Raw genomic sequence first — 13,089 nt, 5'->3', positions numbered from 1 at the left:
CTATGGGTGCATTTGGGAGTGGGTGCAGCAGTAGTGTCGTGTTGGAAAGAGCTCGTTTGGTATCATCAAATGCCCTGGTCATGTCTGCTGACCAGTCAAGCACATGGTCAGGGATATTGCCTTTAAGCGCACTATACAGGGGGAAGATAAGTCCAGCAACTCACGGAATGAAGCGGTTATAGAAGTTCACCATATCTAAAAACTCCTGTAGTTTTTTTGTAGTGCGGGGCAGTAGGAAACCCATATTAACGGCTGTTTCTAATGGGAGGGGTTTTGCACCTTCTGTGGAGATGCGGTGGCCGAGAAAGTCAATGGTTGACAACCCAAACAGACATTTAGCAGGGGTAATAATTAACCCGCGTTGGCTTAAGTGCTCAAAAAGTGCGCGGACATGAGATATGTGTCTGGATTTGGACGTACTGGTGACACGTATGTCATCCAGGTAAACAAAAAGAAAATCTAAGTCTTTTAATATGGAGTTCATCAGCCGTTGGAGAGTGTGTGCTGCATTCTTTAGTCCAAACGGCATGCAGAAGCTCAAAAAGGCCAAATGGGGTTATCACAGCTGTTTTGGGAATGTTCTCCCTGCACACAGGCACCTGATGATAGCCCTAACAAGATCAACTTTGGAAAAAATTATCTTTCCAGCAAAATGTGCTGAAAAGTCTTAGATATGTGAGACTGAGTAAGGATCGGTGGTAGTGACCTTGTTAGGGTGTCAGTAATTGCCACATGGGCGGCAACAACCATCAGACTTGAGGACCATATGGAGGGGTGAAGCCCAGCGGCTATGCAATGGGCACAGGTCCAGCAACGTCAAGTCCTTCGATGTTGGCAGACTCAGCCTTTGCGGTTACCAGCTTTTCTGGGTCCAGTCTATGCCATCTGTTTTGCAGTCGCGGTGTCCTTGCTGACTGAGCTTATTGAGGCAGGGAAAGGAGGAGGAATGATGCATCTCTGCCTGGCTGAGTGTAGACTATCAGCCATTTTAGCCCTATAGTCCTTCACAGGTGCATTTGCTGCATGAAGAATTCTTTAAAAATAAAACAAGGGTGGTGATTTCCCAGGAGGGACAGCATGTGGGCCATTAGCTCAAACAGCTTCACATCGCCGAGGCCAGGCAAGGGGAGCAACTGTTTGGTGCAGTTAACCTCTGATAGTCCAAAAGTCTGTAAAAGGTGAGTTTTCAGTGATCGGTATTTATCGTGTTCAGGTGGGTGTTCTAGTAGACTCACCACTCTCACAGCTGTGAAATTGGTGAGTGACGCTACCACGTAGTAAAATTTGGTGTTGTCAGCACAGATTTCTCAGAGCGAATTAGGCCTCGGCCTGTACGAACCAAGGAACGGCATTTTGCTCCCAAAACTCCGACAGTTTCAAAGAGACTATGTTGACCGACATGTTCAATAACGCTGGAATCATCCGAGAGCATCAGGGTCACCAATTAAGGTTTTTGCAAATAAAATGGTGTGAGGTGTTTTTATGTTTAAGAAAAACCATAACAATTCATTTATTGTATTGCAAACACAAAGTAAAAATAAACTTCACATAATTACATCATCACGTCAGGCCAGCCTCTTAAACACCAACTCAATGTCGGTGGTTGTGAATTATGTATGTTTCCACCAATTACATTACCCTACAGGGAGGCTGAGGGTTCATCACTATTGTACAAGATGTTCTTTCAAGCTGCCCTTAATCTGGTGGTACATGTTCTCAAATCTTTGTATATCCTGCCTGATAGGCTTTTTCCATTGAGAGTAGGGGAGATTCAAACAAGAGAACATGAGTTGAGAGTTAAGGGGCAAAAGTTTAGGGGTAACACGAGGGGGAACTTCTTTACTCAGAGAGTGGTAGCTGTGTGGAACGAGCTTCCAGTAGAAGTGGTAGAGGCAGGTTTGATTTTGTCATTTAAAGTAAAATCGGATAGGTATATGGACAGGAAAGGAATGGAGGGTTATGGGCTGAGTGCGGGTCAGTGGGACTAGGTGAGAGTAAGCGTTCGGCACGGACTAGAAGGGCCGAGATGGCCTGTTTCCGTGCTGTAATTGTTATATGGTTATATGATTACAGGCACACTGAATCAGATAAGCGGCATTCATCAGCTAAGTATATCGCCATGCACTTTGGAAAAAGAAATGAAAGGATGGAGAGAAAATCAGAGGTGCAAAGGGATTTGGGAGTCCCTAAAGGTTAATTTACAGGTTGAGTCTGTGGTGAGGAAGGCAAATGCAATGTTAGCATTCATTTTAAGAGGACTAAAATTTAAAAGCAAGGATGTAATGTTGAGACTTTATAAAGCATCGGCGAGGCCTCATGTGAGCTGTTTTGGGCCCCTTATCTTAGAAAGAATGTACTGAAACTGGCGAGGGCTCAAAGGAGGTTCACAATAATGATTCCAGGATCAAATGGCTTATCATATGAAGAGCGTTTGATGGCTCTGGGCCTGTATTCACTAGAATTCAGAAGAATGAGGTGTGACCTCATTGAAACCAATTGAACGGTGAAAGGCCTTGATAGAGTGGATGTGGAGAGGATGTTTCCTATGGTGACAGAGTCTTAAGACCAGAGGACACAGTCTCAGAATAGAGGGGTGTTCTTTAGCTAGAGCGCTTACAAGGATAAGTGCCAGGAGGGAGATCAGTGGGAAGGGATGGGGGGGACGAGTGGACAAGGGAGTGGCGTAGGGAGCGATCCCTGCGGAAAGCAGAAAGAGGGGAGGAGGGAAAGATGTGCTTGGTAGTGGGATCCCGTTGGAGGTGGCGGAAGTTACGGAGAATTATACATTGGACCCGGAGGCTGGTGGAGTGGTAGGTGAGGTCAAGGGGAACCCTATCCCAAGTGGGGTGGCGGGCGGATGGGGTGAGGGCAGATGTGCAGGAAATGGGAGAGATGCGTTTGAGTGCAGAGTTGATGGTGGAAAAAGGGAAGCCCCTTTGTTTAAAAAAGGAAGACATCTCCTTCGTCCTGGAATGAAAAGCCTCATCCTGAAAGCAGATGCGGTGGAGACGAAGGAATTGCGAGAAGGGGATAGCATTTTTGCAAGAGACAGGGTGGGAAGAGGAATAGTCCAGGTAGCTGTGAGAGTCTGTAGGCTTATAGTAGATATCAGTAGATAAGCCATCTCCAGAGATGGAGACAGAAAGATCAAGTAAGGGGAGGGAGGTGTCGTAAATGGACCAGGTAAATTTGAGGGCAGGGTGAAAGTTGGAGGCAAAGTTAATGAAGTCAACGAGCTCAGCATGCGTGCAGGAGGCAGCGCCAATGCAGTCGTCGATGTAGTGAAGGAAAAGAGGGGGACAGATACCTGTATAGGCTTGGAACATGGACTGTTCCACAAAGGCCTTCCCTCTCTTTTCTGCAGTTTGTCCTCTACCCTCATTTGTTCAAAATCCTTAAAAGCCAAGATTCCAAGAGGACCAGGACTTTGCCATTGGGTTTGGAGGCTTGCGTGCCTCAATGACCTGGAGAGCTATGTTGGCTGAAGTCAGGGCTTTATGCTTTGGCGCTTGGTAGAGTCATCCATGCCAAACGGGTCAAAGGGTGGAGGCCAGACTAAGAACTGGTCCACCAGGTTCGGGGGCTCAGCTCAGGGCTAACCACTCTGACTAATAAAACAAATTTTTTGTGGAAACAGGAATGAGGAATCCTTCTACATCTGAGTTTTACGGTATTCCCGAGTCTCTACCCAGGACTCGCATGACTGACAGTAGTGAACATCGAGAGGAAGCTACTGACATGATGAAGGAAGCCCTGATCACCGTCAGAGATGGAGGACCTTCATTGCTGCCCTAAACGCTGGCAGTACAATGAGCAGTAAGTATGTCAATTAAAAGCTGAGGAGAAGAACAGTGCTTCCGTGCCTGGAATGTAGGACAATGTTATCCCAGATCATTATAAGCAAACAAGTTCACACATCAATGAATTGACTGTACATTTAAGTCAGAATTTAGTTAGTAGGTAACACTTAAGCTAATGACAGAAATAAATGACTGAACTTGATTCAGCTTCAGGATTTTCCGATGGTTGGAATGGGTGTCATGCACAAAACCCAAAATCAGCTAAAGGCTACTCACAATTTTCAATGTATTTCTGTCCGTAACTCTCGCGGACTTCATCAGACAGCTTGCCCCACAGTCTCTGCAGGTCACTTTCAATGGTCTCCAGATTTGTCACAGCTGTCCTGAAGAATCCGGGCTCAATAATGCTAACCTGGACACCAAAGCTTTGCATGTCCCGTCTGAAACATAAAGGCAGAAGAAATTACAAGGTTCAAGGCATCTCAGAATCAGAATCAGGTTTGTTACCACTGAGATAACAGTATGTTGCAAAATTTGTTGTTTTATGATATCAGTACAGTGCAAAACATTAAAATACTATGCGTTACAATAAAAAAAAAGCAAGCAAACAAATAAATAAATAGTGCGAAAGAGGAATAGTGAGGTAGTGTTCATGGGTTTTTGGAATATTCAGAAACCTGATGGCGGAGGAGAAGAAGCTGTTCCTGAAATGTTGAGTGTGCGTCTTCAGGCTCCTGTACCTCCTCCCTGATGGTGCTAATGAGAAGAAGGCATGTCCTGGGTGAGGGGGATCCTTAATGATGGATACAGCCTTTATGAGGCACAACATTTTCAAGATGTCCTCAATGGTGGGGAGGTTGTGTCCGTGATGAGCTGGCTGAGTCTTCAACCCTCTGAAGCCTCTCCTGATCCTGTGCATTGGTACCTCCATACCAGAGGGAGCAGAATTAGGCCAAGTCTGCTCTTCTGCATTTTACGTTGGTTATTAGTTTTGTAAAGAGCACCAATAACACTAGGCAACAAAGATTTTGCTTCCTGAGTAGTTTTGGGTGTGTCTTATGGATTTTGGGCTGCTGATCTTGAAAATCACCATGAAATTTCCCTATCACAAGCCATTTTTCTGAAACCACCTATATTTGTTATTTGAATTCATAATTCAAGTCAATTAAAATGTTGCCCACAATGTAAGCTGGTAAGTTTTCTATCTTGTCCAGGTATACCTGGGCATGCTTTAGGCAGGGTGGGTGCTGCATGGCAGGATAGGTTTTAGAAAGGTTATAAAAGCATCACGCGCACACACCTTTCTATGCATTGCGCTTACAAGTATATCGATTTGCGATCACATTGATGCGCATGTCCTATGTGCATAGCATAATGTGTGTACTCATTGTAATAAAGCAATTGTATTTTCAGCAGTATTTGTGATGCAACGTTTTGCAAATGTTACAGCAGCCACGATACTTTCTGTTATATTTATGGTGAGTATACGCTTAAATCTCAAAGACGCAGCTTGACTCCTCTTATTAAGAAAGTCTATGCGCTCTACTTTGGGTGTAAAATTGGCGGCCAAGACAAAGCCTGGGCTCCTCACGTCTGTTGCACAGCATGCGCTGTCGATCTTAGAGCTTGGCTCAGAGGTACTCGAAAGTCAATGCTGATCGCTGTCCCAATGATATGGCAAGAGCAGAAGGATCGTGTGACAGACTGCTGCTTCTGTCTGACCAGTGTGTCTGGTTTCTCAGCTAAAAACAAGAAATCTATTAAATACCCCAATCTCCCTTCAGCCATGAGACCTGTGCTCAATGACGATAGTCGACCAGTATCAAATCCACCAGAGACATGGAGTCCAGAGGAGGCAGATGAGGATGCCATGATGCACAAGCCAGGAATGGAAAGCTATATTGATACTGATGTTAAACCTTTTATGTAGAGTGAGCCTCCTCTTATAATTCAATCTGAGTTAAATGACCTGGTTATGTCAAAGGCAAAAGCAGAATCACTGGGTTCGAGACTGGCAGGGTGCAATCTGCTGTTACCAGGCACAAAAATCTCTAAGAAGGATTTTGATATTTGAGACAGATGTTTCCTAGAATAACTGATGCCAAGATTCAGGAAGGCATTTTTGTTGGTCAATTAATCAAACAGGTCATCAATGACAGGCAATTCGAAGAACTTCTAGTGGGACTGGAGAAAATCACATGGAAGGCATTCAAGGATGTTGTTGAAAGTCTTTCTTGGCAACGACATAGCACCTAGCTATATGGTTGAAAACATGCTTCAAGCATCCAAAAGCATGAAATGCTACATGTCACTAAAGACTCATTTCCTACATTCCCATTTAGACTTTTCCCCTGCAAATCTTGGCGCTGTCAGCGACAAGCACGGTGAAAGGTTTCACCAGGACATTGCGGTCATGGAGAAACGGTATCAGGGCAACTGGAATCCATCAATGCTGGCTGATTATTGCTGGACACTTAAGCAAGAAGCCTCAGACACTGAGTACAAATGAAAATCATCAACATTTTTAGCTTAGTTGAACTATTGCAAAGCTTCAGTACCATTGCGCAATTAAATGCATTGTGTTCAATAAAAGTTAATTTCCTGTTTCTGCAAATTCCTACATGATACAAGTAGTCTGAAATTATATTTGTGTTCGGCTTCAAGCGATCTATCATAAGCACACTTTTCTGAGGTAGCAACACTTTTGAGAAAATTTGCTGTCCAGTGTAACAGATAGAAGACAACTCCTCCTCATCAAAAATATTAGGGTGAAACACATCCCTTATACATTATATTTTAAAACCCCACAAGCTAAGGATAGTTGTCTTTTTGAAAACAGTTTGTGTTGCTGAACCTGAGAAGTTCTGCACATTTGCAAGTTAGGGTGCTAACCTCAAACTGTCAGAGAAAGACTCTACTCCATTCTTGGAGAGGCAGTATCCACCTCCCAGAAACGATATCCTGCCCAAAACACTGGCCACATTCACAATCCGGCCCCTGGCCTTCTTGACCAATGGAAGGAAGGTGAGCGTCACTTCCATCAATCCCAGCAGATTCACATTCAAGACTTTATAATAATCCTCCATCTCCATCCATTCTGTTGGACCAATTGGAGTAGATCTGCCTGCATTGTTGACCAATCCCCAGAGACCTGGAACAGAGAGCAGATGTCTACAATTAGCAATAGCCAGTGGAATCAGCATACATTGGTCACAATTTTATTTCCAGACTCAAATAAAAAGAGGTTCTGTCTGAAAGTAAGGCTTGAAAGCACAAGAATAATGTGAATGTCCTGAAACCAGCCTAATTTCTCTGGTACATTTGAGATCTTCCATTGACAGATTTCACTGTACACATTGTAATGACAAAGGGAAAAACAGAGACTTGACTGAGACAAAGCTTGGCTTTACAAAGTACCTACAATGAACAACGTCAATCACTGAGTAACCGTGGTAATTCTGGCTTCAAAGTTTGAATGTGTTTAAAGAAATAAAGGAGAAGGTATAAATGGTTCAAGTTTGGCTCCCTTTGTTGGAAAATGCGCACAAGATCAGTCAGGTCTGTTCCATTGCGTCTTGCTTCCAAACAAAACTTCTCAATTCCAGAGAGTAGAACGAAATCATGAGAAGAGAGCAGATGCATGAATTACAACACAAAAACAGGCTCTTCAGTCTACAGAGTCTGCATTGACAATCAATAAAGCATTTACACTAATCCAGCATTAATCATGTTTTTTTAACTTCCCCATATTCTCATTGATTCCCTCCAGATTTTTAGCTCTCACCCAACACTAGGGGCAACTTACAGTGACCAATTAACCTACCAACCGTGCACATTTTTGGGATGTGGAATCAAACCGGAGGGGGGAAGAGGGTGTCACAGGAGAGCATGCAAACTCCACACAGACAGCGCCCAAGGTCACGCTTGAACCTGGGTCTCCAGAATTGTAAGGCAGCTGCTCTACCCGCAGTGCCACTGTGCTGACCAATTGCTACAGTACAGGAGGAGCTATTTAGATATTGAATCAACACTGGCCTCCTGTGGAGCTGCATCCCATTCTTCTGCTCCTTCCCCACAGTCCAGGAAATTATTCCTCCTCAAATGGCTATCCAATTCCCTTTTGAAGGCACTAATTTTCTGTTTCCACCACCCCTACAGAAAGGAAGTGTGCTGAGTTACTTTACCTCAAACATACACATCTAGAAGGCACTATACCTCGTTTAACATTGTATATGTCTGTTGAAGACAGTCTGTTAAAATTTGTGATGGTACTTTGTTTAAATGGTTAAGAATTTTCTTTGAACCTTAGATAAACAGAGCAGGCTCACGGTTACCTTTCTCTCCAAGCTCTTCCTGGACCCATTCAGCTGTTTTCTGGATGCTGGTGCTGTCAGCCACATCGAGTAGGATGGCCTTCAGTCTGGATGAGCTGCACCTGTGCATGGAGTCCACCCCCTTTTGCGTCAGGCAGCCAGCAAGGACATGGAATCCCTTTCGGTCCAAGCACTTCGCCAGAAGGTTGCCAAAACCTGTGTCACAACCAGTGATGAGGACGTACTTGTCTTTGACATCCTGGATCTTTTGGCGATCCTTGATAAACCATCCAATGACAAGGAAGAAAGCAACGCAGAGGAGGTACAGCAACATGAATCTGAAAGGAGGAGGCAGAATATTTTAATCCACAAAAGTAATCTTAATTGGTTCACAAGATGAAATTGCTTAAATGATTGTCTTTCTTTGATTTGAAATTGATGTTGTATGCAACAGGACAGGGTTAACAAACCTTTTTGTGAGTGTGGGCCCAAATTGGCGATAATGTTCTAAGAAATTCTCTCATCTGCTGCGGTAATTTTGAAAAGATATTATCATTGATTAATGAATTAGTAACAAGAATTATAGACTTTTAAGGAAAAAGGTTGAGTCCTGTTGCTTATTTATGTGTATTTTTCATTTTACTATTAATAAAATTATAACAGAGACGGATTGAAATTAATGAAACATTTAAAAAACCTGTTTGAAATTACGAATATTAATCTTTTAAAAAGACAACTGAAAAATATAATTTATCATCATTTCTAAATAGCATTGATATTGAAACTGTTTGCTATCCAAATACTGATGTGTACATCAAATCTGTGAGGATTTCAAAACATATCATCGAACGTTATGTGTTCTTGCAACCGTCTAGCTGGCACCTAGATGGTGTGAGACGTTTCCTGTGAAAACATCTCACAGCTCTTGTGCTGTGAAAAATCATTTGCTGCTTCATCTGGCAGTAAAAATAATCATTATGTATATTTTTCTTATGCATGGGGTTTAAAGAATCAAGGGCACACCGCATGCCACAAGCCAACAAAATTTTATGCGTGCCATCTTGGGCACGGTGCCATAGGCTCCGATACATGCCCTGATACTACTATAACGTCAAAGTCAAAGTCGAGTTTATTGTCATATGCACACATATATGTAGGCACAGGTGCAATGATAAACTTACCTGTAGCAGCATCACAGACACTTAGCATTAGAGACACAAATATTCAAAAGAAACTTTTATACAAGAAAAAACATGATTAGAACAAAAAAAAAGTAAATTTTAGTGCAAAGTGACCAAAGTGGTCACAGTGGTTCCGTACTGAGGTAGTGATTAGGGTTATGCTGGTTGATTTCAGAATGGTTGAAGGGAAACTGCTGTTTCTGAACCTGGTGGTGTGGGACTTCAGGCTTCTGTACCTCCTGCCCGATGGGAGCAGCAAGAAAATTATTTACTATATAAGTCATGTATACAAGCAAGCTTTTCTCAAAGACGTCGAATGATCTTACCAGAGCAGGTAAGGCAAAAGAAGTCAGCCCTATCTCTCATGAACACAGTACAATGCCAATTAAAAACCTATTTTGACATGAGCAACTATAGTTAAAAATCAAACTTAAAAAATCACTTATAATTGCCCTATATACTGCTCCAACCATGGACTCTGCAGCGAGGCCTGTGTATCCGTGCAGGCAGGCTGCAGAACAGATTTGGAAATCACGCCCCTGACTATGCACATTCCAGCTAATTAGTAATACACACAAAATGCTGGCAGGCCAGGCAGCGCCTATGGAAAAGAGTAAGCAGTTAATGTTTCGGGCTGAAACCCTTCTTCAGGACCGGAAAATAGAGATAAGATGGCAGATAAAGAAAGTAGGAGGAAGTACTATGTAGTAGGAATAGGTGAAACCGGGAGAGGGAGTAGGATGAGGTTAAGAACTAGGAAGTCAATTGGAGAAAGAGATACAGCACTGGAGAAGGGGCAATCCGATAGGGGAGGACAGAAGGCCATGGAAGAAAGAAAAGGGGGAGGAGCACCAGAAGGAGGTGATGGGCAGGCAAGGAGATAAGGTGAGAGAGGGAGATGGGAATGGGAATGCATAAATATCAATTTCTCAAACTTCCGGTAATGCCTCCCTTCTTCTTCACCATGAGCCAGTCCTCATCAGGGGATCAGAGATGGAGGGGGTCAGCAACATTAAATTCGTCAGTGTTATCATTTCAGAGGATCTGTCCTGGGCCCAGCACACATGCCATTATGAAGAAAGCATGGTGGTGCCTCTACTTTCTTAGAAGTTTGTGAAAATTCGGCACATCATCTGAAAATTTAACAAACTTCTACAAGTTTCTTGTGGAGAGTATATTGACTGGTTGCGTCACAGGCTGGTAGGAAACACCAATGCCCCTGAACAGCAGAGCCTACAAAAAGTAGTGTGTACACCATTGAGCAAATCTACATGGAGTGCTGTGGCAAGAAGGCGGCACCCATCATCGGGGACCTCCACCACCAAGACCATGCTTTCTTTGTGCTGCTGCCATCAGGAAGAAGGTACAGGAGACTCAGGACCCACAGCACCATGTCCAGAAAGAGCTATTACCCCTCAACTATCAGGTTCTTGAACGAGAGGGAATAACTTCACTCAACTTCATTCACCCCATCACTAAGCTGTTCCCACATCCCATGAACTTACTTTCAAGGACTCTTCATCTCATGTTCTTGATATTTATTGTTTAATTATTATTATTTCTTTTTGTATTTGCACAGTTTGCTGTCTTTTGCACATTGACCAGGTGTGGTCTTTCATTGATTCTATTGTGTTTTTAGTATATACTGTGAATGCCCACAAAAAGTGAATCTCAGGCTTTTTCCACTGAAGTTGGGTGAAGCTAGATTGAGAGGTCATAGGTTAAGGGGAAAAAGGTGAACTATTTAAGGTGAGGGTGACCCTCACTCAGAGGATGAACTGCCCGTGGAAGTGGTGCATGTGGATTCGATTTCAACACTTAAGAGAAATTTGGATAGGTACATGGGCTGGAGGGTTATGGAGGGCTGTGGGGTCCAGCTGCGGGTTCTTGGAACTAGGCAGAATGACATTTTGGCATGGACTAGATGAACCAAAGGGCCTGTTTCTGTGTTTTATTGCCCTATAACTATGACTACTTTTAAGGTGGAAGCAGTTAGATTGTTGGTGGTGGGATGACATGTTGACATGGTTAGGTTGGAATGCAGAGCTGATGTTACTGCTGTCTTCTTCTTGAATAGCTCAAGGGCCAAATGACCACTCTTGCTGCTCATTCATAATGAGCAACAGAAACAGTGTTTACCTGTGGTGATTCACTAACTGTCAAGGAAATGTGTGTGCAATCAAACATGCTTTGTCTGAATGTGGGAAAATGGTCTCCTAACATTGAAGTCAAAAGATACCTAAGACTTTACTAGTTTAAAACTTACAATTTCAAGTTGTTCTTCTATTTTTAATCAAATGCAGCTCACAACTGCTTCATTGGTCATGTCTGGTTGTGCAATTTGTATTTTGAAACTGCATATAACGTATTTGACACTTCTGACCACTGATTAGATGATAATCTAATAGTAATTGCTTACTAATCTCTCACACAAGATTCTCAGCTGACTCTGTGAGTTACAGGAAATGACTAATTCTGCAAGTAGATTAAAGAACCGTTGTAAACTTTTGAAGAGCTCCAAGGGCTTCCTTATTCAGGACCTTATTTGGTCCCGAGAATAAATGGCACCATTTATCCTTCTGCATGAGATTGGGGAAAGCTGGATCTTAATGTACCAATGTATTCATTAGAGCAGGGGTTCCCAACCTGGGCACAATGGACCCCTTGCTTAATGGGCATAAAATGGTTGAGAACCCCTGCATCAGAGGTTAAGACATTTAAAAAAAATACCTTAAAGAGAATTTTTACACCAATTTCCGTCCAGGTGCTAACACACTGCTTCAGCAACACTTTGATACATCCACCAAACAAAATGCATATAGTCAAGTGGAGCCAGTCAGCCACATTGGGTAATCCAATAAAAATCGGCTACCTTTTTCCTCCCACTGAGTGTGGAATTCACTGGCATATGTAGAAAATACCACCATAAAAGAACAGCTGAGCTGGATACACCCCATGTAGAAAAGAACTGAAGAATGTTGATGGGAGGTTTCTATGTTTCTATGACATTCAATGGCATTCACATTGTTGGGGTCACCATTGTCTAGAAATTCATCCGGACCAGCCACATGAACACAATGTTTCCAAGAGCAGTTTGGAGGCTGGGTAACCTGTTGCAAATGACTTTTCTCCTGACACCTCCAGGTCTTTCCAACATCTACCAGGCACAAGTCAGGAGAGTCAGGTATGTGACAAAACACTCTCCACTTTCTTGGAGTTGAAGAAGCTCAATACCAGCCAGAACAAAGCAGCCACTTGATTATCACTCCATCTTCTCCCCTCAACATTCACTCCCGTCACCACCAATGCACGAGACTGCACTGCATACCATTACCAAAGGCTCTGTGTAATGATTTGATCTATATGAGCAATATGCAAGTCAACTTCTTCACTGTATCATAGAAACATAGAAAACCTACAGCACAATACCCTATCGTATCCACCTCCACCACTGTTGCTGACATCCCATTCCATGCACTCACCACTCTCTGCATAAAAAACTTACCCCTGACATCTCCTCTGTACCAACTTCCCAGCACCTTAAACCTGTGTCCTCTTGTGGCAACCATTTCAGCCCAGGGAAAAAGCCTCTGACTATCCACATGATCAATGCCTCTCATCATCTTATAGATGATGGCATATGTGGAAATAATGAACCAATACCATTTATTACGTCACTAAGACAGATTGCAAAGAGTAATTGCTCTGGTATAGATCCCTGAAAATCTGCATTAATAACTGGTTTCCATTTAGACTGGCTATTACTGTTATGGTCCGGTCCGGAGCCTGCAGTCC

At 43.1% G+C, this 13,089-nt stretch overlaps 1 protein-coding gene across 2 annotated transcripts in view; it reads right to left on the bottom strand.

Moving 5' to 3' along the window:
* rdh5 (retinol dehydrogenase 5 (11-cis/9-cis)) overlaps positions 1-13,089 on the bottom strand; it is a 79,785-nt gene that overhangs the window by 6,354 nt on the left and 60,342 nt on the right. For both annotated transcript variants that reach the window (XM_073071054.1, XM_073071053.1), the window contains exons 2-4: positions 8,135-8,451; positions 6,693-6,951; positions 4,077-4,240 (exon numbers count right to left, since the gene is read on the bottom strand). In XM_073071054.1, the coding sequence (XP_072927155.1) occupies positions 4,077-4,240; positions 6,693-6,951; positions 8,135-8,447 (736 nt within the window). In that variant the 5' untranslated portion in view covers positions 8,448-8,451. The remainder of the gene's footprint in view (positions 1-4,076; positions 4,241-6,692; positions 6,952-8,134; positions 8,452-13,089) is intronic.

The sequence above is a fragment of the Hemitrygon akajei genome, chromosome 18 (genome assembly GCF_048418815.1).
Source record: "Hemitrygon akajei chromosome 18, sHemAka1.3, whole genome shotgun sequence".
Taxonomy (NCBI): Eukaryota; Metazoa; Chordata; class Chondrichthyes; order Myliobatiformes; family Dasyatidae; genus Hemitrygon; species Hemitrygon akajei.
The sequence above is the reverse complement of the archived record's forward strand: the minus strand, read 5'-3'. Positions and strand labels throughout refer to the sequence as shown.